General features: G+C 54.5%; 1 protein-coding gene and 1 long non-coding RNA gene across 3 annotated transcripts; one reads left to right on the top strand and one right to left on the bottom strand.

Annotated features, from left to right (window-relative positions):
• Positions 1–1,903: 1,903 nt before the first annotated feature.
• Positions 1,904–25,241, bottom strand: RAB15 (RAB15, member RAS oncogene family). Of its 2 annotated transcripts, none has more exons than XM_045565628.1 (7): positions 25,220–25,241; positions 8,281–8,341; positions 7,349–7,409; positions 6,808–6,885; positions 6,045–6,134; positions 4,764–4,829; positions 1,904–4,597 (listed from the first exon to the last, which is right to left on the bottom strand). In XM_045565628.1, the coding sequence occupies exons 2-7, from the start codon at positions 8,325–8,327 to the stop codon at positions 4,439–4,441; spliced, it is 501 nt and encodes a 166-aa protein (XP_045421584.1). In that variant the 5' UTR covers positions 8,328–8,341; positions 25,220–25,241; the 3' UTR covers positions 1,904–4,438. The 2 variants fall into 2 exon arrangements, with proteins under 2 accessions (XP_045421584.1, XP_045421577.1); XM_045565621.1 differs by lacking the exon at positions 25,220–25,241 and adding an exon at positions 24,450–24,666.
• LOC123648001 lies at positions 4,598–14,307 on the top strand. Its single transcript, XR_006738452.1, has 3 exons — positions 4,598–4,616; positions 8,165–8,365; positions 14,296–14,307. It is a non-coding gene; the product is annotated as an uncharacterized LOC123648001 (long non-coding RNA).
• Positions 25,242–25,307: the final 66 nt, after the last annotated feature.

Here is a 25,307-nt window from a genome sequence, read left to right as displayed (position 1 = left end):
CAGGGGGCGAAACTCTACTTGCCAGGTCTATCTGCATGCCTCGACCTTCCCCCAGGACTCTCTGGGCTGCCAGAGACACCTTACTCGATTGATTCTCTTTTGCAAGCCCTCTTCAGGAAGGCCATAGAGGTTCCTGTACCAGGACGGGGGGGGGGGGGGGCGATTTCCTCCTTAAGTACCTGCCATCTCCTTTCTGCAAGTGCAACTTTGGACCCTTCCTAGTCTCCCAGGGTTCTCAGTTCTCACAACTGAATAAAATTGACGAGGCTCTCCCAAAATACCTTTATCTCCAACTTTACTTCCAACTGGCCCCATTTTCCAAAAGCTCATAACTTTAGATATGCACTAACAGACACAGCACCAGCTTAGTAGGCAGAAAGCCTCTGCCGGTGGTTCTCTGTTCTAACTGCAAATGAGAACTGCTTATAGCGATTTTTCTAAATAGAGATAGATGCCAAAGCTTTACCCTCCTGAGATTCCAATTCTGTGGTTTCTAGCCACAGTCCTGCCACTGTTACATGGGTCTGTTAGGCAAATCTTTAAGCTCTCTGAGCACCTGTTTCCTCATCTGTTGAACAGGGACAAAGATAACCACCCTCTCTGTCTCACAGTGATCGTTAGGATCAAAGGAGATAAAGTATCACAAGTGCTCTGTAAACTGTAAAGTGCTAAGATCTTAAGACTACCATTGCCTTACCTTTACTCCTTTCTTCATTCTTTCCTTACCCCAAAACATTCTCTCCCTCCTTCATCAACTCCACAGCCAAAAGTATAATATTAAACACTTGTGCAGCCCTGAGATTCCAGTCTGCCTCTGCTGCTCTAAGGTATTTAATCACACATCTGAAAGATTATTCAATCCTTCTTCATGCCTTTAGGAAGACCTGGTCCATCCCAAACAGATGAGAAACATCTTGGCTTTAAAGACCCCCTCAGGGGCCGGGCGTGGTGGCTCACGCCTGTAATCCTAGCACTCTGGGAGGCCGAGGTGGGTAGATTACTCAAGGTCAGGAGTTAGAGACCAGCCTGAGCAAGAGCGAGACCCCGTCTCTACTAAAAATAGAAAGAAATTATCTGGCCAACTAAAAATATATGTAGAAAAAAAAAATTAGCCGGGCATGGTGGCACATGCCTGTAGTCCCAGCTACCCGGGAGGCTGAGGCAGTAGGATCGCTGAAGCCCAGGAGTTTGAGGTTGCTATGAGCTAGGCTGACGCCACGGCACTCACTCTAGCCTGGGCAACAAAGTGAGACTCTGTCTCAAAAAAAAAAAAAAAAAAAAGACCCTCTCAGGCAGTGGCTCACGCCTATAATCCTAGCACTTTGGGAGGTTGAAGCTGAAGGATATCTTGAGGCCAGGAGTTCAAGACCAGCCTGGCCAACCTAGTGAGACAAAGCCTGCACACACACACACACACACACACACACACACCTCCACTGCCTGCCCTGTCTCTACCAAAAAAAAAAAAAAAAAAAAATTAGCTCAGGCATGCTGGTGCACACCTGTAGCCCTAGCTGCTAGGGAGGCTGAGGTGGGAAAACTGAACCCAGGAGTTTGAGGTAGCATTGAGCTATGATTTCACCACTGCACTCCAGCCTGGGCAACAAAAGGAGACTCTGTCTCTTTAAGGAAAAAAAAAAAAAGACTCCCTCCAACACAGATGTTTAGCATCCTCCCAATAACTGTGCTTAATTTTATTTCTGCAGCATAAGCCCACTGCAGGACAGTGGGGGCTTTGCTTTGGGCTTCCCTGCAGGTGGCATGAGGGAAGGTGCAAAGGCAGTGTTTGCTATTCTCATTGTCATTTTCTAGCTTCTGCTTTCGTGTTCTGGAGCCTTTAATACCAACACTGCCTCTCCCTCTCCCCACACCACACCCAGATACTCACACAGGCAGCCACCCCTGTAATTTCAAATAGTCTTTATTTTGTAAACATCTGTTTAAAATAGATGAACCCTGCTCACAATTCATATAATGGACCCGAGACACAGTACGTGAAATTCACCCATCACAGGGAGATGGAGGGGGCTTGGGCGCAGGTGGCAGGGCGAGGCTGGGCTGAGTCTCAAGACAACAGATGCCCAGTAAACAGGCAGGAGAGCCTGCTCAATGGCACGGGCCTCAAGCCACAGCCCAGACCACCCCGGACTGCAGAAGTTTAGGGGTAAGAGGCCGACTCTGGTACCTGGTGAGCGTGGCTGCAACCTACAGTCCCAAGTCTCCGGCTCCCATTCCTTTTCCCCGCTGCAGACATGGCTCAGCAGTCCACAGAATCGGATTCCATGTTTTCCCTTCCAGAACCCCCAGGGTACAGTATAAATATAGTCCCTCTTTCCTGAGGGGGCTAGGAGAGAAAGAGAATGGGGCTCTGCCTGGTCCTCTGCGAAGCTCAGAAGCTGCAATACTGAGCCGCAGGCTGGAGCCAGTGCCTTATACATCTCCTCTCTCAAGCCCCTGGCTGAGGGCTGGCCTTCCCAACCCCTGGCGTGATGCTGCATAGGTCCTGACACCCGAGGAGTCAGTCCTCGAGGAAGCAGCCCAGCTGTAGTCATGGCTCCATCCTAGAGTCAGCTCTCTCGGTTTCTCAATAGGCAACGATTTATAACTATTCCTGCCCTTTTCCTGCCTCCACCTAACCTAACCCTCTCCTAAATTCTGAGCCACCCTCTCCTGCTGGCTTGTGTCCTGGTTTGATAAGAGCTAGGAGGAAAGGTTTGGTGGTTTTATCCCCAGCCCCTCTTTTGGAGAGTAAGAAAGTGGCGTTCTCATCCCTCATGTGTGCGCCCTGGATTCGGGTCCTTGGTTGGTGAATGCTCGATGCGCAGTTCTTTGTTTTGGCTCCAGCCCCAGCCTCGCAACACGGCTAATATATGAACGACCCTCTGACCTAGGCCTCTACCACCTTGGGAAGGTGGGGAGGAACCCTAGTAGGACTGGTAAAAGCCTCGTTCTTTTTAGAAGGGCCTCCTTCAAGCTACTCTTGGGCCATATGGGATTAAAGAAACTTCCAAAACACAGAGCTCCGGAGGAGGGAGTCCTCTTCCCTCCACCTGCAGCCACAGTGCAGTTGGCAAACCCTCAAGCCTACTCAGGAGCTAGAGGGCAGGAGGAGCACTTGTCTCAAAGGCTGAAGAGAACAGCACCAAGCACTTCCGCCTGGGGCCTGCCTTCTCTCTTCCCATGAGGACTCAGCCCTTCTCCCACAAAATGTGGATTCCCAGGAGAATCTTGAGAGCTGGAGGCTGGGCTCACTCCTCTGCCAGGATGTCTGGGGAAATGCTCTTACCCCAGAAATGGAAGATGGGGCCCAGGAGGTCCTGCTGCTATTTTCCCCTCTGCTTTGCAAAATGCTATCCCTGGCCAGCTCTCCCTTGCTCTTAACCTGACACGTAGGAGCTAGTCCTTCATTCCCAAATGCTCCTTCCCTCAAGTGCATGGTAGGCTTCACAGTACCACTGGCCCCAGGGCTCTCCCTGCCCCTGGAGTAGCCACAGGCCTTGGTCCACCTCTTTAAATTCAGGAGCCCAGACAGAGAGAAATTGTGTACATGCTGCATGGGAGGTAGACAATGGAGGTGACTTTTTATCCCTGCCACCCCTCATCACTTATTTTCCATCTCCGAAGCACCTGCCTCTGAGCTCAGTTCCCCAGTGAGGCAGGCGGACAGCCAAGCAAGGCCAGAGCTCAGGCAGGGGGAGCAGGTAGAGGTAGGACAGCCCCAGGCTGGAGGACCACCAGGTCGGTGTTTCCTTCCTACCTTGATGTTCCGCTTTCCCAGGTCCTGGGGAGGCTGGCCCATGGCGGGAGAGGGACGGTGGGGAGGGGAAGAGGAAGCAGCACCCTGTAGCCTTTGGCCCACCCACAGAACAGGGTGGGGGGCTCTCCTTAGAGCAGCAGATGGCATGTCCCCATGAGCCTGGGTCCATTCCCTTGGACAGGGTCAGGAGGAAAGGAAAGCACTGCACCTGCAGCCACACGGCAGGACGTACAGGGAAAGGGGCCTGAGGGGCTTTGATGCAAAACACACTGGAGGGGAAGGGGCCAGAGAAAGACCAGTGGGGAGAAGGGAGAAAAAGCAGAGAGGAGACAAAATGCACCAAGAAAGGAGCCTTGCAGGGGCCTTGACTCCAGCCTCGGCCATGTCTGGGGAGCTCGGGGCGGTGAGACGGTGCTCGCAGCACATTCTGGGGTCACAGCAGGCCTGTGGCTGGGGGAACAGGCTGAAGGGTACCACTCCAGGGTGGAGGGGCTGGGGCAGAGGCTGCTCGGGGATGACAGCAGAGCTGCTCTCAGGGCCAGGCAGGGGGAGTGGCAGCTACTGGCATTCCACAGGGTCATCAAATGAGAGGGCAGCAGCAGGGCAAAGCCAGGCTCCCCCGTCTGCCCACAGGCCTCCTGAGGGAAGAGGGCACCGTGTGGGGTGCCCCACACAGGACTCTCAGCACCAGCAGGTTTTGGAAGAGTTCGCTGGACCCTCAGGTTTGCCCTCGTCTTCCTCCAGCTCTGCCAACGCCAACTCGTTGTTGGCACGTGTCCGGAGACCCTCCAGCTCCTTCCTGTGGGCCTGCAGCACCAGCTCCGTGAGCCGTGTGAACGACTGGAAACCAAGGGCACAGGTTAGTCCAGTGTCCTCTCTTCGGCCCCCGGGGAACCCTGCACCCGGCCAGGGTGGGGCCCATCTTATCCTGGGGCTCCACCTCTCACCTCCCCACCTTGCTGGACTCGGCCAGCAGGAGCAGACAGCTGGTCTCCAGGGCGCTCACCTCTTTAATGTTGAGGTTGGTGCAGGCACTTGTTTCATAAAAGTCCATGCCATACTCCTTAGCCAGCTGCAAGAGAAGGACATTTCTGAAAGATTCGAAAAGGGAAGGGAGGTACCCACACCACCAGGCACATCCTTCTGCCATTGTGCTCACAGACCGTGCTACGTTGTGACAATCTCTCAGAGCAGGTAACTTCTCAGACCACACTGGGGGCTCCAAGACATAGGCTGGCAGAGGTGGGAGCAGAGGCTTCACAAATACACCTCCCCGACCCGCCCACCCCGCAACACACACACGTCGTGTATCAGAGGACAAAGACACCAAGCTGTTGTGGCAGCACAGCACATTTGTGAAAAGCAGGGGCCCTGAGTCCAGCAGCCCCAGACGGGAATCCAGGGCTGCCACTTAGCAGCTGCACAGCCCAGGGCAAGTTACTTGTTCTCCCTAAGCCCCAGCTTCATCTTCCCTCAAAGGGCCTGACAGTGTCTGTCATCTGAGGCTGTGGAATGATTAAATGGGGTCATACACCTAAAAGCACTTGCTTAGCACAACACAACACATGCGGTGCTCGATAAATACTATTATTCAAGTAGGCTTGGCCTCTACTTTCAAATTTTTCAATGACCATGTATTATTTTTCATATCAAAAAATCAATTTTATTTTAAGTGCTAATGGAAAGCTATTGACTGAAGAGGGAGAGAAAAACTCTTGAGGCCCACGGAGTAGGTGGATGACTTGTCTGAGAAATATCCCTCTTCCTTTCTGTGCTCCGGGAAGACGGTCTCCCTGCAGCCTGGCCACTGCCCCAGCCCCATCCTCCTGCCCTCTCTGCCCCTGGTGCTTCTCCAACAGCGGCCTTCCTCCCCTCGTTTTCCTTCCTGCCTCTTTCTGGGCATAAGGAGGGACGGGGCGGGATGGGAGATCTGCTTCCTGACTGGAAAATGGCAGCAGTGCCAGGATGCTGTTAGAGACGTCAGCAACTTGAAGTTCTTCCTCATCACTAACCCAGGCATGGATGACCTCTTAAGCACAGGGCAATCCTGCTTTTGGGAACTCAGACGTGGGAGAGTTGTTGCCCAAGAGGTCTTTGTTTGTGGATGGACCCCAAATCACTGTCCTGAAGGACAGAGAGGACACCTGCTGAGCATAGCCACTCCCCCAGTCCTCAGGGTGCAGGAACGTGTGGGAGGACCCGCTGGTGGCAAACACATTCACACTCTTGGGTCCCCACGCTCAGGACTGGCCCTGGACGTGCGGCAGAGCACCCGGGATGGACCTACCTGCTGCCCTTGCTCTCTCCCCACCTGCCGTTTCTGCTCCTCATCAGCCTTGTTCCCTATAAGGATCTTCTGGACGCCTTCCGGTGCATACTGGGGACAAAGGATGGGCAGAACCGTCAGTGAGTGGCACCCTTCCTGCCCATCCCCCACACCGGCTGTACTGCCCTCCAAACCACCACCATGTTTAAGAGCCTCAGGACAGGGTGGGCTGACTGGATGCAGATGCCAGGCTCCCCCAAGTGCCATGACTGATGCCAGGGGGTCCCAGGGACAGCTTAGGGCAGGAGATGCTCTGGCTAACATTGGCGCTTCCTTGAGTTGGACGATTGGTATCTGAGCTGGAAAGGACACTGGACTTGAGTCCAGCCCTCATTCTAAAGATGAGTAACTGGGGACCCAGAGCGTCCAAATGTTTAGCTCAAGGCTGTACAGCTATTGTGCAGAGCCAGGACTAGAACTGCAACTGTGCAGCTCCACCTGCACCTGAGATTTCAGGAGGAAGCTGCTCACAGGGCAGACTTGGAACTAACTCGTTTCCAGGGAGGACACAGCCATGGAGGCCTGGCGGGGTGTGGAGTGTGAGGGCGTGCCAGCTTCGGCCTCTTCCCCAAGTCTTACTCCTCTGGAGATCTTCATCCAGGGCTGTGGGAGGCAACGGTTCCTAGAGGCATTTACTCACCAGCCCCCGCATTGGGCCCTGGCCTCGCCTTCCCTCTGAGGCACCCTCCCCCCCGCCTCCCGGTGGTGAGGCGGCATCTCCTACCTCATCCACATCACTGACCCACTTCATGATGTGCTGGTAAGAGCGCTCGCTGCTAATGTCGTAGACTAAAAATATTCCCTGAGAGAGAGAGAAGAAAAGAAAGATGGGGAGGTGGATGCACACAGAGAGAGTGCACAGTCGCGGGGCCAGCAAGGGCTGCGGCACCTTAAAGGTTGGGTCCCACTCTCCCTTCTCAGCATCCAGAAATGTCTCCTTCCCTCTCAGACCCCGCTCCCCCCACTGCCACTCCCTGGGCCCATCACAGAACTCTCTGGGGTAGGGAGGCACCACATGCTCTGACCTGGATCTTTGGCCCAGGATGGAGGTGGAAGTTGGGGCCTGCCTACAGTAAGCGCTCTGTGAATAACTGATGAATGAATGGATGGGCAGTGAACAACTGAAAGATGGGCCTGAGCTCCCTCCCCAGCAGGCAATCTGAGGGCTCTATTTTGGGGGTCAATGGCACAGAAATCTCAAACACCCAGAGCTAGGAATGTGGGTGGCAGTTTCCCACCTACAAATCCCAAAAAGGGTGGCTCACCTGGGCCCGTCGATAGTACTGCTTTGTGATGGTCTGATATCTCTCCTGCCCCGCCGTGTCCCTGCGGTACAAAGCCAGTCCATCAGAGGAGCAGGGACCACGAAAGCAGGTGGGGAGGGGAGGAGCAGAGCTGGGAGACCCTTTGCCCTTGCAGGAAAAACTGGGAGGTGCAGGGTAAAAAATCAGGGGTGCTTATATCGCCAAAGGGAGGAAAACACCCCTGACTCTGCAGCCAGAGGCCTGGTCATCTGTACCGGGGCCTGCAGGGCCCCAGCCCCTCCTGACAAATGCCCCGTGGCAGATATCAGGAGCCACAACCGTAACTGGGCCTCGGACAGCTCTCTCTAGAACTGGGCCGTTGTGGCCAGATTTGGCTGGGCAGAGGTGGGGGAGGGATGCTGCTACACCCCCAGTCCCTGTGCGACCTCTGAAGGCAATGCCCATACTATTCTGGAACTGGGAGGCAGCTCCAGCCGCTGGCAAAGCCAGTGTTTCCAAGGCCTTCAGGGCAAAGAGCCACAGTGGCACCCTGTGGCTGCTTGTGGAAACTGCACTGCGCTGTACCGAACTCTTGCCGGGTCCCGCCCTAAATGATGGGGTGTAGCCTGCCCTCTTCCAATCGGTGCAGCACTGCCCAAGGAAAAAGGGTAAAGCCTAATTCTAAGACAAACTCACAGTGGTTTGCCAGTTCCTTCTAGTTATTGCCCTTGGGTGACTTGTGGTCAATCCCATAAAGTTTCTTAAGAAAAGAGATTGGCCATTAAGGCTCACAGGAGTGGAGACAGGCTTCTGAGACTTCCCGTCTCTCCATCATAGAGGTGGCCAGTTATCCCGGATGACGCCTGGGGATCGTACACATGACAGTGGCAGCCAAGGAGCAGCCCAGGGTCGTCTCCTCTTCCTCCTCCTCCTCCTCCTCCTCCCCAACTCACCAAATCTGTATCCGCACTTTGATGCCATCTACCTCTATGGTCTTCATCTTAAAGTCAACACCTGGAGAAAGGAAGAAGCAAGAAAGTGAGGAGTGGGAAAGGCTCTGCACACTCACATTTGAAGGGATTTCATTTTGGTTTAATTTGGCAAAGAGAGGAGATGAGGCAAGGGCCTTCTTTAACCAAAAATTGATTCTAAGGACATGGCGGGAGCTTTGAGTGGGGCTTTCCTTTCTCCCTGGGCTGAAAGTTGCTGACAGTAAAGGGCTTGGGGGACACGCGGAGGCAGAGTGAGGCTGGGGTCTTCCTACTCATAGTTCCGGAGAGAACCACTTGTATTTATCCTTCCCGAAATTCTGATCCCTGGGAATTGCAACCCACCTCATTTGCCTGTTCTCTCTCTCTCCGCCTCGCCAATAACCAGGAGGGGTTGCGGCGCTGTTGGGAGCATGGGGAAGGCGTGCGGACCGAGGCAAGGGGAGGATGGTTTCAACTATGGTTGTGCACGATGCCTTGGCACCCAGCAAAAGCCCACCAAGGCCTCAGTGGATCTGTTGTTGCTAGGTCCTGTTCACTGGTGCTGTTTACTAGAAGGAGCATGGGCTCTGAAGTCCGAACTCTGGCCACTTAACTCACAGCTATGACTTTAGGCACCTTGCTTCATTGAGCCTCTATCTCCTGGTCAGTAAAGTCTTCATTGGAGACATTACCAATCATCTCAGAGGGTTGCTGAGAAGACCAAATGAGATACAGTGCCTGGCCCAATCAATCGCAGCCCTCATAACCTAGTACAGCGCCTGGTACACAGCGGGTGCTCTCGAGTGACTATATATGCCCAGATGAAGAGGCAGTGGCATGACGTGTCACTGGGTGACAGACAGGAAGTGAAGAGTTCTTAGGCCCCTCTGCCCACAGACTGGAGGAGCTAAGCTGCCACGAGACACAGGAACACAAGGGATTTGGCAAACGAGCCCAGGGCAGAGACATATTTGGGAAAACTTGCAGCAGAAGTCAGCACCAGCAGTTGCAGCAGGCCTGATTCTGAGTGACAACAAAGTGAAGAGGGGAGATGTTCCAATCTCCCTAACCTTAACTGTACCCAAGCACAGTGCCCAGTGATTCAAGAGCTGTGTCTAAGGGGTTAATTAAGCTCCCTGGAGCCAGGTCAGGAGTGGACATCTTTAGCCACTGCTAAAGGCAGCGTTCTGGACAGCCTGTCCCCAGGGTGAACTGCCCAGCTCAGAAGGCCCCCAAGATGCCAGCATCCCCAACGTCTCTGCCGTTCCACCTCCACATGGATTATTTGCCAAACAGGAAAACATCTCCCCTCATCCATCCTGTCCCCAGCTTTCTGCAAATACAAACAGACTAAATTCTGTCTCTTCCTTCCCACCACTGAGACCAATCATCATTTAATTACACGGGAGAAAAAGATTCAGAACAGGTGACCTGAACTAAATCAAGTTGGTCAGACATGAATCATTTTTCGCCTGCCCAAGCTGATTCATATCTACTGAGTTGTACTTTTCCAAATGGGCAATGTCTGGCTGCCGTTCTTCTATGTGTGCAGAGAAAGAGCGAAGATGGGGAGGAGGGAAGAAGGAGAGAGGCACCTGGCCCTGGTGGGAGGCAGGCGCCCTTATTCCTGCCTCGATAAACAGTTACCAGGAATTTCATTCTCCCTAATACCTGGCATGGAAGGGAATCAAAAAATTCTTGCTGTTTCGTGGTATTTAGGGCATTCTTCCAAGCAGAACCAGAAATTTTGTTCATTTTATAATCAACCTAGCTTGTCCTCATACCAGCCTAGCAAGCCTGGTTAAGGACAGTGCCTCGTGCAAAGTGGTCACAAGGGGAGAAGGGAAAGAGAAGGTTTTATGTCTTCCATGAACATTTATGGGAACTACGTGCCCTGCACAGTGCTCGGTGCAACAGAGCTGTGAAAAGACATGGTTCCTGCCCTCACAGAGCTAAGTGGAAAGGAAGCAAAGGCCCCGAGAGGTAAATAACTAGCCAAGGTCAGCACAGCGCGTGCAGAGATTCAAACACAGATCTGTTCATGCCAGAGCCCACGCACTAGCCCTTGCACTGTTTCCTGGGGGATTGGGAAGAGAGTTAAGTGTTCACTACACAGACTTAACCTGCTTAGTTTCCTGTCTCCCTGCGGGGCCTTAAGAAGGGCTTTGCTGGAAGAGGAGCTTCCAATATTAAGGGGGATGGAGGGAGAGAGGAAAGCAGGCGACTGTTACTAGAGGCGGGACTGACGAGGAGACAGGGACTGACACTGGAAGTGAGGCTGGGCTGTGATTCCGTCTCCCCCCCTCCCCCCCACTTCTTAGCTGTGTGGCCAGGGACCAAGGCTGGGGAATTCTGGGGCTCACAGCACCCACCCCGCTACACACACACCTACCATCTTGCAACCTAGGCCCTACTGGCCACCCAGTAAAATTTGTCTTAACATCTCTGAGAAGTAAACTGCTTCCATTTTGGCTATTCGTATGTACTAACATTTGATGGAAGAAAGACTAAGTCTATGTCTTTGGAAAGATTTTCCTCCCTCCCTGCCCACACACCCTTTTTTAAATTTAAAAAAGGTTAACAGCCCCAGGAACTTCAAGTGGCATCTGTTCCTTCTGCTCTCCATTCCCCCACACCCCGGGCCCCCCACTGTGTCATCTACCACTCACGCCCTGGCCCCTTCCCTCTCCCTGCGTGGCTGCTGGTTTTTTCCACTGCTCAGCACTGCAGGACAAAGTCAACCATTGGCCTTATTTTGTCCCCTACAGACTCCTGCACTCTGACCTTGGCTGGCCTCACAGCTGCACAGCAAATGCTTTATTCACATGTGTGTCCATCCCCACAGCCACTGTCCTCCCCACTGAAGGCATCAGCCCCAGGGTGTCCCCTCCGCAGCCCCATGCTCTCCACAGGGTACCTTCTCCACTGTTCCATGGCCCCAGAGAAAGGCACCTGCTGAAGCCTCTCCTCTGAGGCCACTTCCCTTCTGCAGTTTCCTGTTCTCTCTGCCTTCCCTGGGAACGGTCCTCTGTTCTTCCCTAGTCTCACCTCTCCTCTGTCCTCATCACCCCATCTGGGGCGCACCCCTCAGTACCCCTCTTTGCTGCATCTTCCGTATCTGTGGGAAGATAAGATGTTCTCCATCTGCCTCTACCCCTGGTGCTTTCGCATTCTGGCTCCTCCAAGGCAGCCAAACTTTAAGGTGCACGTGAATCACCTGGGGACAGTGTTAAAATGCAGATTATGATTTAGTAGGTGTGGGGTGAGGAGGCCTGAGGTCTGCACAAGGCTTTGGTGGAGCTGGTGGATCACACTCCTGAGTAGCAAGCTTCTAGGACAGTGCTTCTCAAAGTGTGTCCCTAGATCTGCAGCAGCAGCACTGGGACTTGTTAGAAATGCAGATTCCTGGGCCCTGCCTCAGCCCTGCAGCTCAGGCCTCTGTTCCACACGATCTCCAGGTGGTTCTCACACGTGCCTAGGCTGGAGAAGTACTTGTGGACAAAAGCTCTGCACCTGCAGTGTCCGGAGTGGCAACACGGGGCCTTGTTTCTCCAGGTGCGCTTTGCAGGTCCTCAGCTTTAGAATCACCTGGGGTGAGTTTTTTAAAAAACACAGCTACCTTGACTTGCCTAGAGCTACTGAATCATAATTTGAGGGTGAGGCCCAGAAACCTGTATTTTTAACAGCACTGTGGGTGACTTTTAGGTAGAGGAAAGTTCGGGAGCTCTAATGTAGTAGAAGAGACATCCATTGGCATTGAATCCTGGGTTTGGCACTTGCAGTGTGACTTTGGGCAAGTCTTAACTTCTCCCAGCTTTAACTTTCCTATCTGTAGAACGAGACACTCCCTCGTAAGGGTTGCTGTGGGGTATAAATTAAACGGTGTATGTAAAGCACCTAACACACCGCAGTTCTCTCATTCCTACCTTCCCTCTGCTGAACAAAGTCTTCCCGGGAGCAGCCAGGAAAACTGGCCCAGAGAACCCCTGAAGTGGAAGGAATTACAGACTCATCCTTTGCTATCCAGATACCCTTGTGTCCAGGGACCTGCAGCACCAGCATCATCAGGGAGCTTGTCAGAAATGCAGATTTTCAGGGCTTACCCAGCCCTACTGAAGCTTATGCACATTGAAGTCTGAGAACTACTGTCTAGGAAGGGCACAGTGGCTCATGCCTGTAACCCTAGCACTCTGGGAGGCCTAGGAAGGAGGATCGCTTGAGCTCAGGTATTCGAGACCAGCCTAAGCAAGAGTGAGACCCATCTCTACTAAAAATAGAAACCAAAAAAATTAGCTGGGCATGGTGGTGCACACCCGTAGTCCCAGCTACTTGGGAGGCTGAGGCAGGAGGATCGCTTGAGCCCAGGAGTTTGAGGTTGCTGTGAGCTAGCCTGATGCCACTGCACTCTAGCTCAGGTAACACAGTGAGACTCTGTCTCAAAAAAAAAAAAAAAAAGAGAGAGAGAACCACTGTCTAGCACAGCTCCAGGCAGAACCACACCCAAAGCCCATGCCATTAACACTACTTGTCTTTATAGCACACCTCTTGCCTGTGGAACCCCAAGCCCTGTGAAGGAGGCAGGAGTGGCTACTGCCACAGAGAGGCCCAGACAGGCCAGGACTTATTCCTGCTCCCACATCCCCCAGCTGAGCTAGACTGGACAACTGGTCTCTGGAAACCTACCCAGGCTGCTCTTCCCTCGACCAGTGGCTTCCAACCCTTTGAGGCTGATGAATCTTACTGCTTGTTCACTCACACCGGCATACCTGTTCCGATACTATGAGGCATCTGGAAGTGAGGCAGTGGGTGCACACGGGGTGAGCCTGCTGCTATGGTCTGAATGTCTGCGTCCCTCCAAAATTCATGTTGAAACTTAATCCCCAGTGCAATGACGCTGGGAGGGGATTTGGTCATGAGGGTGGAGCCCTCATGTGGGGGATCAGTGCCCCTGCAGATGAGGCCCCAGGGAGCTTGTTTGCTCCCTTTTACCTTCTGCTCCATGAGGACGCAGCTAGAAGATACCACCTTTGTAGCAGAGAGCAGTCTTCACCAGACACCAAATCTGCTGGCCTTGATCTTGGACTTTTCAGCCTCCCAAACTGTGAGCAGTAAATTTCTGTTGTTTATCAATTACCCAGTCTAAGTCTTGTTATAGCAGCCCTAACTAAGACACGCACCATAACCTATTTTCAGGGAACACCCTTGCTCCTTGAGATAGTTCATGACTGCAGTAAGCTCAGATTCATCACCCTGGCAGTGTCCCTACAAGAGTGTCTACTTCCTTTCCTGGGTACTAAAGGAACAGGGTTCACAGAGTTAAGAAACAAGCAAACCACCTCTACTTAGTTCCAGCAGAGGTTCGTGGAGACCCTGGGGGCCCCAAAAGGAGAAAGTCAGAAACAGGCCCTCTCCTGACCAAGTACCCAAAGCACAGTGAGCAGCTCATTGTTTTTCCCAGCACAGCATGTGTTCAGCATGGTGTCTGCCACACCCAGTGCCCCTCTCTGGCTAGAACCTCTCAGCCCAAAAACGCCTGCTCAGGGAAGCAGGGCTGGGTGCAGCAAGTTCTTTGTGCAGAAGCAGCTTCTGACAGGACCATCCATGGGTTTGCAGGTGACCCACAAGGTGACCTGGCCAACAGGGACAGGGGAGTTAGCTAAGCTGATCAAACCAGCTCCCTCCAGACAGGGCGAGGGGACCAGGCAGTTGGTAGTGAGAGGAGCAGGTGGCAGACAGACACTCAGAGGAGCGGGACGGCCTGACGATGACGGCACGCTGGCTGGAGTTGGGGCTGGGTGCGCGGGGTCCGGGCATGGCTGCCAGTCCAGACACCAGGTTCAGCCCCTGGGTGTCCACATGGCACATGCCCCTTTTCTTAGTGACACCTGGGAGTGCCTCAGGTTATCCACTGCTGCCTAGTGGCTCCCCCAAGCTGGGGGCAAGACGTCTAAAATAACGCTCCCCGCTCCTTACTGCCCTCTGTTTTTTGTCTTCTAGCCCCAACAGGACATAAAGAACGAAGAAGCAGAGAATATATTTTGTGCCTTATAAAGTTTTGTTTTGTTTGCTTGTTTTTTTAAATCTCAGCCCCTTTGCCAGCACAGGGCCAGGCACAAAGAAGCAATTCCATGAAAGCAACCCCCGCCCCAGAGAGCATATGGAGGGCTGGGTGCCCCTGGCTTAAGAGCAGGGACAGGTTTCCTGCCATCTGAACACTGCACAGACACTGGCAAGAAACGCTCCTCAGTTAAGTGACTGTGCCAGGTCCTGATATGCCCATGGACGGTGCTGCTCTCAACATGTCACTGTGGCTTGAGGCAGCCCCAGGCCCTTCACTCTTCCTGCTGTGTCCCTGGCTATGTGGCCTCTGCCCCTCCAGCAGCAGCCCCCTGTGACTGCCAGGCCACAACTGGAGTCTGGAGTGCAGGGATGGCGCTGCCGTGGGAGAAATGGGGACAGGCGAGGCCCTCCTCTGGGCACGGGGGCAGGGCAGGACAGTGGAGATGCCTGGCACTCACTTGGCCCTGAGACAGCTCACCTTGGGCAGGTAAACAGGGAAGAGCTGACCGCATCTCCAGTCTCACAGAGGAGGTGCTGTGAAGACTGTGGCAAGGAGACAGGGCACATCCAGACGAAAGAACACTCCTTGCCATCACTGTCTGCCTCCAAAGAAAGCCCTGGAGCGTGGAGGGAGCGTGGAGGAAGCGCGGCTCAAGAAATAGCAGCGTGGCCATTGGGAACGCAATCGGGAGGTCAGACTTGGTTGCAATCCTGCCTTTTACCACTAATTACCTGAATGGTCTTAGGAAAGCCCGTTAGCCTCTCTTTGCCTGTTTCCTCACCTGGCAATGGGGGTGACAATCTCTGATGTCACAAAAGGTATCAAATCCATAACACAGAGTCTGGCACACAGAGCTTTATGAAGAGTAGCAGAAGCAGCTATGGATCTCCCTCAGGGAAGGATGAGATTAGGAGCCCAGAGACCCAGCATGGGGAGTGGCCAAGAGCTCTGGGAAGTGGGGCCGGGGGAGGTTCCTGTTGCGGAGAGGGCGGAGGGTGCGGCAATGAGCTAGCATGAAGCTGGAATGTTTCAACGAGAAGAAAAAATGCCACTCCTGGTAGAGCCCAGGTGGCTCCCAGAGTCTGGCCACAACCTAAATTCTGGCACAGGTAGGGTGTGCCTGTTGGCGGGCCAGCACCTCATGGGTTAATGTCAGGTGCCAGCGTGCCTGCCCGCCATGTGCCACATGCTTCAGTGGAAACAGGACTGCTTCTGGGTGCCAAATCTTATCACCATGATCAACCACAGCCAAAGGCCCAGCAGCGTGACCTGAGCCTTTTCATTAGCAATGAGACTCCACAACAAGAAACAACTCAATACACCTGAAACCCAAGGCAGACACCCAATCTGCGGCTGCACTGGCTCCACTTACCCAGCACTGTCCCAGGAATGCCCGTCCCCTCCCCCTGCAGGAAGTCAGCATGTGCGGAACACGTGGAGCTCCTGCAGGTTGTGGCAGGAGGTCACCTCCAAAGAGGTCACCCCTGAGCAACCCTAAAACTTTAGGGAAAGGCAGACCCCGGGGGAGGTGGTTGCCTGCCTTTGTCACCCAAACAAGGCATCACAGTAATCCCCATTTCAAACCCCTCTTCTCTCAGCAGAGAATGTATCAGGAGACCAATAATGCCATCTCCCCCAGCTAAGGACAGGTGAGGGGGACAGGGAGGAGAACGACAGAGAGGGAGAGCTGGGAGACGAAGCGAGACAAGGGGTCCCGGATCACAGTGTCCCTCACAGCATGGGGGACACCTGTGCCCAGACCCGCCCCTTGCTCGTTCCGTCCTTCCATCTGCAGACTCCCCGCTTGCCACTGGCCTGCATGCCACCCGACATCCACCTCTGCAGAGCCGCACACTGTCCCTCACGCGGGCTCCACTCTGGGGAAAGGTGGACTTGGGCTCTCTGAACAAATGCATTAGCACTCGCACCGCCTTGCTGTGGGAGTGGTGGGAAGCAGAAATAAAACAAGGGGCCTGGGTCTTGGCAGACAGAATCCTGATCTTCTAACTCACTCGAAGGCTGTGTTTTAACGTCTAGAGCATTGGGGTCAAGGGTTCTGATTCAGATGCCCACCCACAAGAGATACTCGAGATTTCAGAGTGATACTGTTTCTTGTTCAATCTCAAACAGATGTGTGCATACACATACATACACACACACACACACACACACACACAACACAGGACAGTCAAGAAAAGGGGACCAGGACAACTCTGGGGGCCACCACCTTCATGTATAAAAAATCTTGATGGGTCAGTCTTTGGAAACCCTGGACCTCAGACACCACGGGCTGTTATCACAAAGGGTTTCCCAGTCAAACATGCACTCTCGGGGGCTGGAAGGAATGGATGGCCCCAGGGCTCAAGCCCTAGAAGCTCCTAACTCAGAGCCCCTGGCTGCAGACGTGGTCCTGGAAGGTGGAGCTGATGGGCATCCTATGACACCAGCAGTGACCCTGAAAGACAGGTAACCCTGACCCTAGTCTAAGACACTGACCCCTCACCTCTGCATACACCGAGGAAGACCTCACACACACAGGGATCCCGGGAGGCCCTTTCTCACTCCTTGCTATGTCTGAGCTTCTGCTATGACAGGTCTCTGAGCAGAAAGGTGAAAAGCTACTGGAAAGAGTTCGCCCTTGCAGAAGACCCCTCTCTTCTCACACTCCCAAACCCATGCCTAGCATGGTGAGCTTCTCACTGTCTTGTGAGTCCCAAGAAAACGATACTACCTGCAACTTCCCTCAGGGGAGAGCAAGAGTCCTCTAGGAAAATGCATGTATGCATTCATTTGTTCACTCATTCATTCAAACTGCTAGTGAAGGCTATTGAAGTATGTGCCGGGAACTAAGCTAGGTACCAGGAGACAAGCAGTGAACAACACAGAAAGATCTTTGTTGTCAGGGAGCTTCTACTCTGGTGGGGAAGACAGATAAGTAACTAATGCCTAACTTCAGAGAGCAGTGGGTGTTACCAAGCAAAAGCAGGAGCAACAGTAGCGACCCGTGTGCAAGCTACTTTAGACTGGCTGGTCAGAGAAGGCCTTTTGAAGGAAGTGACATTTGAGGTGAGACCTGAATGACAAGAAGGTACCAGCAGGGAGGAGATCTGAAGGATCCCGAGAGCCTCTGTGACGTGTGCAGTGTGCTCCAGCCACCCCTCCCCTCTCCCCTTTGGCAGACCTTGCACCTGGAACTCCCCTCCCCGAGCCTGCTGCTGGGTGGCAGGGGCACCAATGAGGCAGCCAAGACCTGCCAGGCCACCAACCCCTCGTTCCTACAGCTGCCTACTCCTGAGCCAGCATCGCAGGCAGGGCTGTGCTGACCGGCAGCAAAGGCTCAGGGAAGAAGAGGGCCTCCAGGTGCCTCTGCCCTCACCCAGAGCCTCAGAGCAAGCTCCTAGCAAGGATGTGGAACCGAAGCTGGTATGACCATTGGCATGGCCGCTCCCAGCTGGCCTCAGCCAGGCTGAAGGGCAGCAGCCCCATTCTCGAGGCTCTTCCCCACCCCCTTGTCCCCTGGGGAATCCTACTTAGTCTTCAAAACCTCACTTAAATGTCACTTCCTCTTTGAAGCCTTCACCAACCTCCCCAGGAGGGATTTCTCACTACTCTGTGATTGCAAAGCATCCTGACGTTTCTTCTGCATAATATTCTGGTTGTTTGGATGCCTGACTCCCCAGCTACACTGTGAGCTCCCAGAGGGCAGAGCAGCGTCTTATTCATTTCATATTCTCAGTGCGTGGCGGGAGGGAGATCACTAAATATCACTCAATGGGGTTGAAAAAATGAATGAGTGAATGAATGAATGAAGTCAGTACATACCTGGAGAAAAGATCAGCAGGGAGAAAAGTTTAGGGACAGTGACCAGAGAATATACCCACATTTCAAAGTCACCTGCTGGCCCTGTCTTTAGAGCACAGTGTCATAGTCACAGAGTTCTCAGTAAACCTGTCATCAAAATGGTGACGGGGACAACATCCTCAGAGGCCCTCCCCTGACTCCTCTGTCACAGGCCCCACGACTCTCCCTCAGGGGGTCGTGCAAAGGGAGAACCTGCCAGCAGTGGGAGCACAGCTCAGTCCCCGAGCCCTCACGTGGGGAGGGGCACTCACCCTTTCCCCTTCGGCTCACAGGAGACAGGTTCCACGTGGCAACCTGCAAAAGGGACTTCTGGGACGAAGGACATGCCCAAAGCCAGTCTGGAGAAACTGGAGGACAAACTGGATCACCTCCATGCAAGATGGCAGTCATAACTTCTCTCGGGGCCTCACTCTTCCCAGTTATAAAATAGGGTTGATGATTAGCCTTTTCCTCCTCAGTGGGAGGAATCAAATGTCCAGGAAGCCCTGTGCCTCCCTGACAAAGCTCACTGGCCTGGCAGAAAAGCCAAAGAGAGGTCAGAGGCCTGTACAGAAAACTGGCAGTTTTACAGGGAAACCGGTGCAAATATTGGATTACAGAAGGCGGCACTCTGAGAAGAGCTAGTGATCAGGGTAGAAGGGTAATGGCCAAATATCAACTTTCATGTTATAAAGCTCATCACCAACCTGTCCGGGAAGGAGGGAGGAGGCGGGGCGGAGGCAGAAGGAATAGAAACCGGGGAGTGCAGAGAAGCAGGAGGGAACCCCGTGCAGATCTGTGGATGTTGCATAGATCGGCCGAAACCCTCTGCGGGTTTCACATCTGTTCCCCAGGGATCGTGTCCTTGGGTAAGGTGAGGGCGGCTGCGTCTCAGCCTGTGTCAGAAGCAGGAACTGAGGCCTGAGCCTTGAGGCGGAGCCACCCCTGTCCCCTTGAGTCACCTGATGGCCCTGTACCTCCTCACCACCTCACACTTCCTTCTCAGATGCCGGCACTGCCAGGGCAATGGGGGTATTGGGGCAGAAACTGAAAAGAAACACAGAGCCTACTCGTGCTGCCCTGCACCGGAATCCGGCCCCCCGCTTGGTTTTGTTCACCGCGGTATCCGGTATCCGCAGCTCCCGGCACAGCGCCCGGCACACGGTGGTGTTCGGTAGATGGTGTCCGAATGACTGAATGCACAAGTGATGGAGAGCGTGACCACTCAGCACGCTGTTGACAGTTTACTAATCTCTACAACATCCTTATAAGTCAGGAATAATAATAATAATAATACGATGATGATGATGATGGCAGCTACCATTTTACTGAGGGCTCTGCCGAGTGCTTTGTATCCATTTAGCCTCTGTGATCTTCACAAACTTTAAGTAATATTCTGTTACTATCTTCAACTTACAGATGCTGAAACTAAGCACAAAGATGTTACCTAAGTGTCTGAATGTCACAGAGGCAGTAAGGCCACAGCCTGGGCTCTTCTCATTCTACTCACCACTTCTCACCTTCCCTTCCTTCCTACAGGGCCTGGGGACAGGGTGGGAAGAAACTGGTCTCAGGCTGCCTGAGGGCTGGAGGGGAGCCAAGACCTGCCAATGCAGGGCAGCGCCAGACCCAGCCCTGACCCTCCTGACCCTCCGCAGCTGTCACACTGCACCTGTACCCAGCTCCTCTCAATCCGGAAACCCGCAGCCCCCAGGGCCCTAGTGCCCAAGCATTTGCCCCAGTGACTGGTAGGTCACTCAGTTCCAGGCTCAGACTTACCCCTCCCCACATCCTCTTCCTCCCCCCTCAGTCACCATAAGCCCTTGCCCCAGGCAGCTAGAGCCAGTTCCAACAGAACCTCCAGAGAAAGGTGACTGGGCAGCAGCAAGGCCAGCCCGAGAAAGCGACCCTGAAGCCACAGGAGTCCAACCAGTCCAACCAGAAACCCCACAGGCCACAGCTTCCTCCTCACCCAGAAGGTGTGTAGCCCCAGGGTGGCCTTTAAAACAAAAGGTCCAGGGACCAGGTGGCAGGTCTATTCAGGGAAGACCAAGGATGGGAGGGAGGAAACCAGCTTCTGGGTAGTCCCTTTAGTTTGCATTCCCGGCTTACGTCACAAAGCAGAAAGGTCCTCAGAGGTCCTTTGGACATAGATGTCCATGTGGGACATCTTCTCCCTGCCTGGGCAGACAGCACAGGTCACATGAGATCCTTTCAGAAGTTGCCAGTTTGAACCACTCTCCACTTCTGGAGGGAAACTACCACAGGCCACTGTGTGGAGGTGGGTGCTGGTGCAGCAGGGGGTTGGGCGGTCCGTATGCCCAGACACTACCACAGCCCTCCGCTGGGGTCTCTGCTTCCAGCCTTAACCCCCTCTTCCAGCCAACGTCGTCAGGACCCTCCTCAAAACCCTTCTCTACCATCACCAAGGCTCGTGTTCCACCTCCTTAGCCAGGCCCTCGATGCCCTCCGCCAACAGGTCCCGACACTCATTCCTTAATTTAACAACAGGGATGGGATCTGCCTGGCCCTGCACTGCAAACTATGCAAACAAAGAGGAATAAGATTTGGCCTCACCCTCAAGGCACTTATAGTTTGGGAGACAGAGAGATAAACGGGGGAACGTTCTCACTCTTCTAAAAAATAAAAACTCCCTTTTGCTGCAGCCAAACTGCCCAGAGTCCCAGGGACACCCGCGCAGTTCCCACCTCTGTTATCTCTGCCATGTTTACCCCATCTGCTGCGCGAGCAGCCCACACACGGAGGCCTGGCTGCATCCTTCCCTGCGGGTTCTAGGCCACAGGGCCTCTCTCCTTCTCCAACCCCCGGCAGCACTCAGTCTAGCAACAGCACTCGTGGTCCCACCACCATTCGCTGGCTGCCTCGTGGCACGTCTCACGTCACACTTTAGCTTCTGATACCCACTGTGAGACCTTCGTTAAGAGTAACCGTAGTGATCATAATCGATCCCTTACACCTGAAGTGTGCTTCACCAAGTGCTTTCAGATATATTATCTCATCTTGGCAACAGCTCTTTTTCGCCTATGTCTTGCCTCCCCAACGAGATGATAGGCTTCTGTGGGCAGAAAAAAGTAGGCAGCTGTATGTCTCTAAAATGTCTGGCACGGCACTTTGTGGTGAATGCTCGATTAATTTGTTTAACAGGTAAGAAAGGGGATGACCGCCCCCCTCTGCACCCAGCCCCATCAGGGCCAGCACAGCCGCAAGGCAAGAGAATGCCTGTAGCAGAGCTCCAGCTGCAGGGCCACCTCCCCACCTGCTGGCCAGAAAGAAGAGACGGATGGGGACAGGGACATTCGGTGCCTCAGTCTAGGGAGGTCTCCTCCCTGCTCCCTGGCAGGCTCATCTCTGGAATATCACAGGCTTGTGGAATACACAGTAACTCACGGAAGTGCCAGCCTAGGTGATATCAACATGAGGTGAGCCAAGAATCTGGCTTATCTTGGCACTAACTGGTGAATTGTCTTGTTTTCCCCATTCATTAAAAAAAAAAAAAAAAGACCCCGGGGGAGGGGGAAAGGGGCCTAGGTCAACGCCCAGCCTGGTCAAAGAGTGTGTTTTGGACAAGGCACGGCTTGAGAGTGGTGACTGTGAGTATTGTTCATCGTAGAATCTCTAGGTCTCAGCGCACAGCCTAGCACACAGGACACGCACTTTTTAATAAGTTAATGAACAGGACTTGGTAGCACCCCTTTCCTTGGCTCCTAGATTTGTCTCCTGGCTGCCGCTTCCATCACTTAAGGAAAAAGCTTTTCTTGACCATCCAACTCCTTCCCCTAGGTTTTAGTTAATGCTGAAAAACAGACCCAAGACAAGGTAGAATCACAAGCCCCTTATAAGCTTTAAATAAGAAAGCATTTAAGAAATGCGGTGGGGCAGGTTACAAAAGGCTGGTGTGAGGAAACAGATTTCTTTCTATTCCACAGAACCCAAACTCCTAAAGAGTCCTGTGTGTCCTGTGGAAAGGGGGACCAGGCCATGAGCAGCAGAGGAGGGACTCTGGGGACCATCTTCAGGTTTTAGACCAAAATCCCAAGGGCCTTGAGGGGTGAGGGTGCTGCAGAGACACCCCTGCTGTGTTCACTGATTTACCTCTGCCCTAAAGTGGTCTGCCCCAGAGGGTTTCTAGGAAGTCCCTGTGACCTATCTACTACCCACCTATTAGCAGGCAGAAGCTGTAACAAGGGCGATGACAAGGGGAAGAGATACGGAGAAGGGCTGGTGATGAGAGGTGTGGGGCAAGGGACTCTCTTTAGTGAAAGCACCAGCCTCAGGGGGCCACCCTGGTATTTCAGAGACAGGGGTTCCCTCATTTTCCTGCTGAAAAGGAGGACACGGACACCTGTCTCCTAGGGGAAGCTAACTCCCACGACACTAAGCAGGAGTCCTAGAAGCTTCTGAAATGAGGTGGCTGAATGAAGCCCTCAGGGGGAAAAGCCCAGGTCACTCCTAGGACTTGGAACGTGGCCAGGATACCAGGGTGCACGCTACTGCTCTTCAGGCAAAAGCCAGGGGTCCCAGGCAGCCCCCAGCTCTCTGCAGATAGCTCAGCTGCTCCTGGCACAAGGCCCATCCCGAAAACAGCCACTGCAAGTTTCCTTAAATGATAACCTGCTGCCCTTTGTCCCAGAGCCTGCAACCTGTCCCCATACCCCAGCTGGTTCCTCTGCCACTCCCTCGCTCACTCCCATGCCTGTCTCCAACTCCTGCCTCTTCCCTGAGCCCGCCCCAGCACACAGCCTTCCCTTGGCCAAGGCTCCCTATCTGTACCTTCTCTCTGAAATGTCTCTCACCCAAACTGTGGCCCAGCCCAAGCTCCTGGGGTGCCTAGGGGCTTGCCTTATAGCTCCTTTGAGAAAGACAGATGCCTTCCCTGACCCTAAGTTCTTTGAAGATAGCAAAACAAAGAGAGAAAGAGACCAATGACCACAATGATGATGACAACAGTAAGATCAGCATTTGCCCAGCTTCACAGTGTGTCTTTGTGCTAAGTGCTTTACACATTATCTCATTTAATCATTACAACACCTTGAGAGATACGTACCAGTACTATACCCATTCTACAGATGAGAAACTAAAGCTCAGAGGCTTAAGTGATATTCAAGGTCACTCTGCCCCAAAGTGAGGTCTCCAGGTCTGTCTGACGACAAAGCTTGCCTCTTAACTCAGAAGGCTCTGTTCCTCCTGGCTCTATCTGTTCTTCTCTCTTGGCAAGGAGTGTGTTTTGAGGGAGGGGGGAGGGGGGTGGAGATGAACCCTCAAGAGGAAGCTGAGAGCTGGGTCCTCCCAGATGGCAGCAGGGACTTCTAGGAAGCATTCCAATTGGATGGCCGGCCAGCCAGCAGGTGTTTCCAGGGCCCTGGGCAGTTCAGAGGCTACTCCAGGGCTGAGCAAGCATGGAATCTGTGAGGTGGGGGTGGAATTCCCTCAGCTCAGACTTCCCAGAAGAGGGGGCCTTTCAGAGGGGAGGCCGCAGACCCACTCCTAGAAGAGATGCTGTCTAGGATGCCAGCAGGCCTTGTCCCTTTAACCAGAGGCTTCAGCACTGCCAGACCAGAAACATATTCTAAGGCAGATCCTGCCTGCCTTCTAACCCCCTGGTCTGGACAAGGATTCCTGCCACTCCTCCACCCTCTTCAGCCTTCCTCAAAACAAATGCTTCAGTCAGCTGGCTCATCCCTTTCTCCCGCACTGTGGCTTCTCCCCTCATCTGTGCCTCCTCCAGGTGTCCCACCTTGCGCTTACCTTCACAGCTGTACCCTGGAAACCAATCCCTTTGACCCTCCCTTCCTCCCTTCCTCATCCTGACTCCACATTGGGTGAAGTGAGGGTACCTCAGTGACTCTGCTCCCCGAGCACAGGCTTTACTTCCCCTCCCCCTCTCCACCTGGGGGTGTGGGGATTTTATTTCAGCCCCAGCTCAGGGTACCAGGCCTATACCCGCTCCCCATTTTCTCCTTCGATAGGAGGATGGAAGTCTCCCCAGCGAGGGGGCGCAGATGCTGCTCTGGTCCCGGACGGCAGGCAGCAGGGACCCCCTCGCCTGCAGGGACCGATGTTCAGGTCCCCAGCCGGTGGCCCGCTCGCCCCGAGATTTATGCCTCGCCCTGGCCTCCAGTGCCACCGCCTCTTGCCCGAGGGGCGGACAACTGCCCCCGGCCGGGGAGGAGGGCAGCGGGGAACCCGCCCGGCGGGGAGGGTGGGGCGCCCTCGGGCCACCGCCCCTTACCGATGGTGGAGATGTGCGAGGAGTGGAACTCGTTGTCGGTGAAGCGGCACAACAGGCAGGTCTTGCCCACCCCGGAGTCCCCGATCAGCAGCAGCCGGAACAGCACATCGTACTGCTTCGCCATGGCTGGGGCTGGAAGGGGCTGGAAGGGGCCGGGGGCTGCGGGCGGGCGACGGGCTCAGCCCCGCTCGGCCGCTGCCATCGCGGCCCGCGCCCGCCCGGGGACGCTGCGGGCGGCCAGAAGGAAGCCGGGCCCGGCCTCGCCCGCCCGCTCGCTCGGCGCCGGGGAGCGCGGCTGCGGCGGGAGCAGCGCCCGCCCCGAGCGGCTGGGCTCGCGCGCGGCGGTGGGAGGAGAGAGCGGCGGCGGCTGCCCCCGCCCGCCCCTTCCCCTGCGCCGCCGCGAGAGGGGCGGGGAGCGCGCCGGAGAGCGGGGCCGGCGGCGGGGCGAGGCCGGGGGGGCCCCCTCTCCCCGCCCCCCGCCCAGCCCTTTTGTGCCGGGACCCGGGAGGGGTCGGGGAACATTTTGGTTTTTCCGCGGACCTTCTGGATGGGGGCGTTGGGGTGAGCTCCCACCCAGCCCACCTCTACCGGGCTCGCTTTCCGGTCTCATCACTTCCCGGCAAATCCCACCCCGGTCTGGCCCCGGTAACTCCGCCCCACCGAGGCACCTCGCCCCTGCAGGAGCCCGGCCGGGCCCCCAGCGGCGGGTCCTCTCCCGGGCTCACCCCAGGTCGGAAGGCCCTGAGCAGGGTCTGGATTCGAAGACTCACCTAAGTCTCCGTGAGCGCTCGAGAGTCCCGTGGCCCTCCCCCATCCCCAGTTTTTCTTTAACTAGGGAAAATGCCTACTGACTTCCTT

The sequence above is a fragment of the Lemur catta genome, chromosome 1, assembly GCF_020740605.2.
Source record: "Lemur catta isolate mLemCat1 chromosome 1, mLemCat1.pri, whole genome shotgun sequence".
Taxonomy (NCBI): Eukaryota; Metazoa; Chordata; class Mammalia; order Primates; family Lemuridae; genus Lemur; species Lemur catta.
This window is presented reverse-complemented; position numbering and strand designations above follow the sequence as displayed.

Excerpts from the sequence above, each read along its gene's own strand:
- RAB15 (XM_045565621.1), bottom strand. The coding sequence starts at position 24,573 with ATGGCGAAGCAGTACGATGTGCTGTTCCGGCTGCTGCTGATCGGGGAC. Across the intron at positions 8,342-24,449 it reads CTCGCACATCTCCACCATCG|GTGTTGACTTTAAGATGAAG; the intron begins GTAAGGGGCGGT and ends TCCTTTCTCCAG. Across the intron at positions 6,886-7,348 it reads AGTACTATCGACGGGCCCAG|GGAATATTTTTAGTCTACGA; the intron begins GTGAGCCACCCT and ends TCTCTCTCTCAG.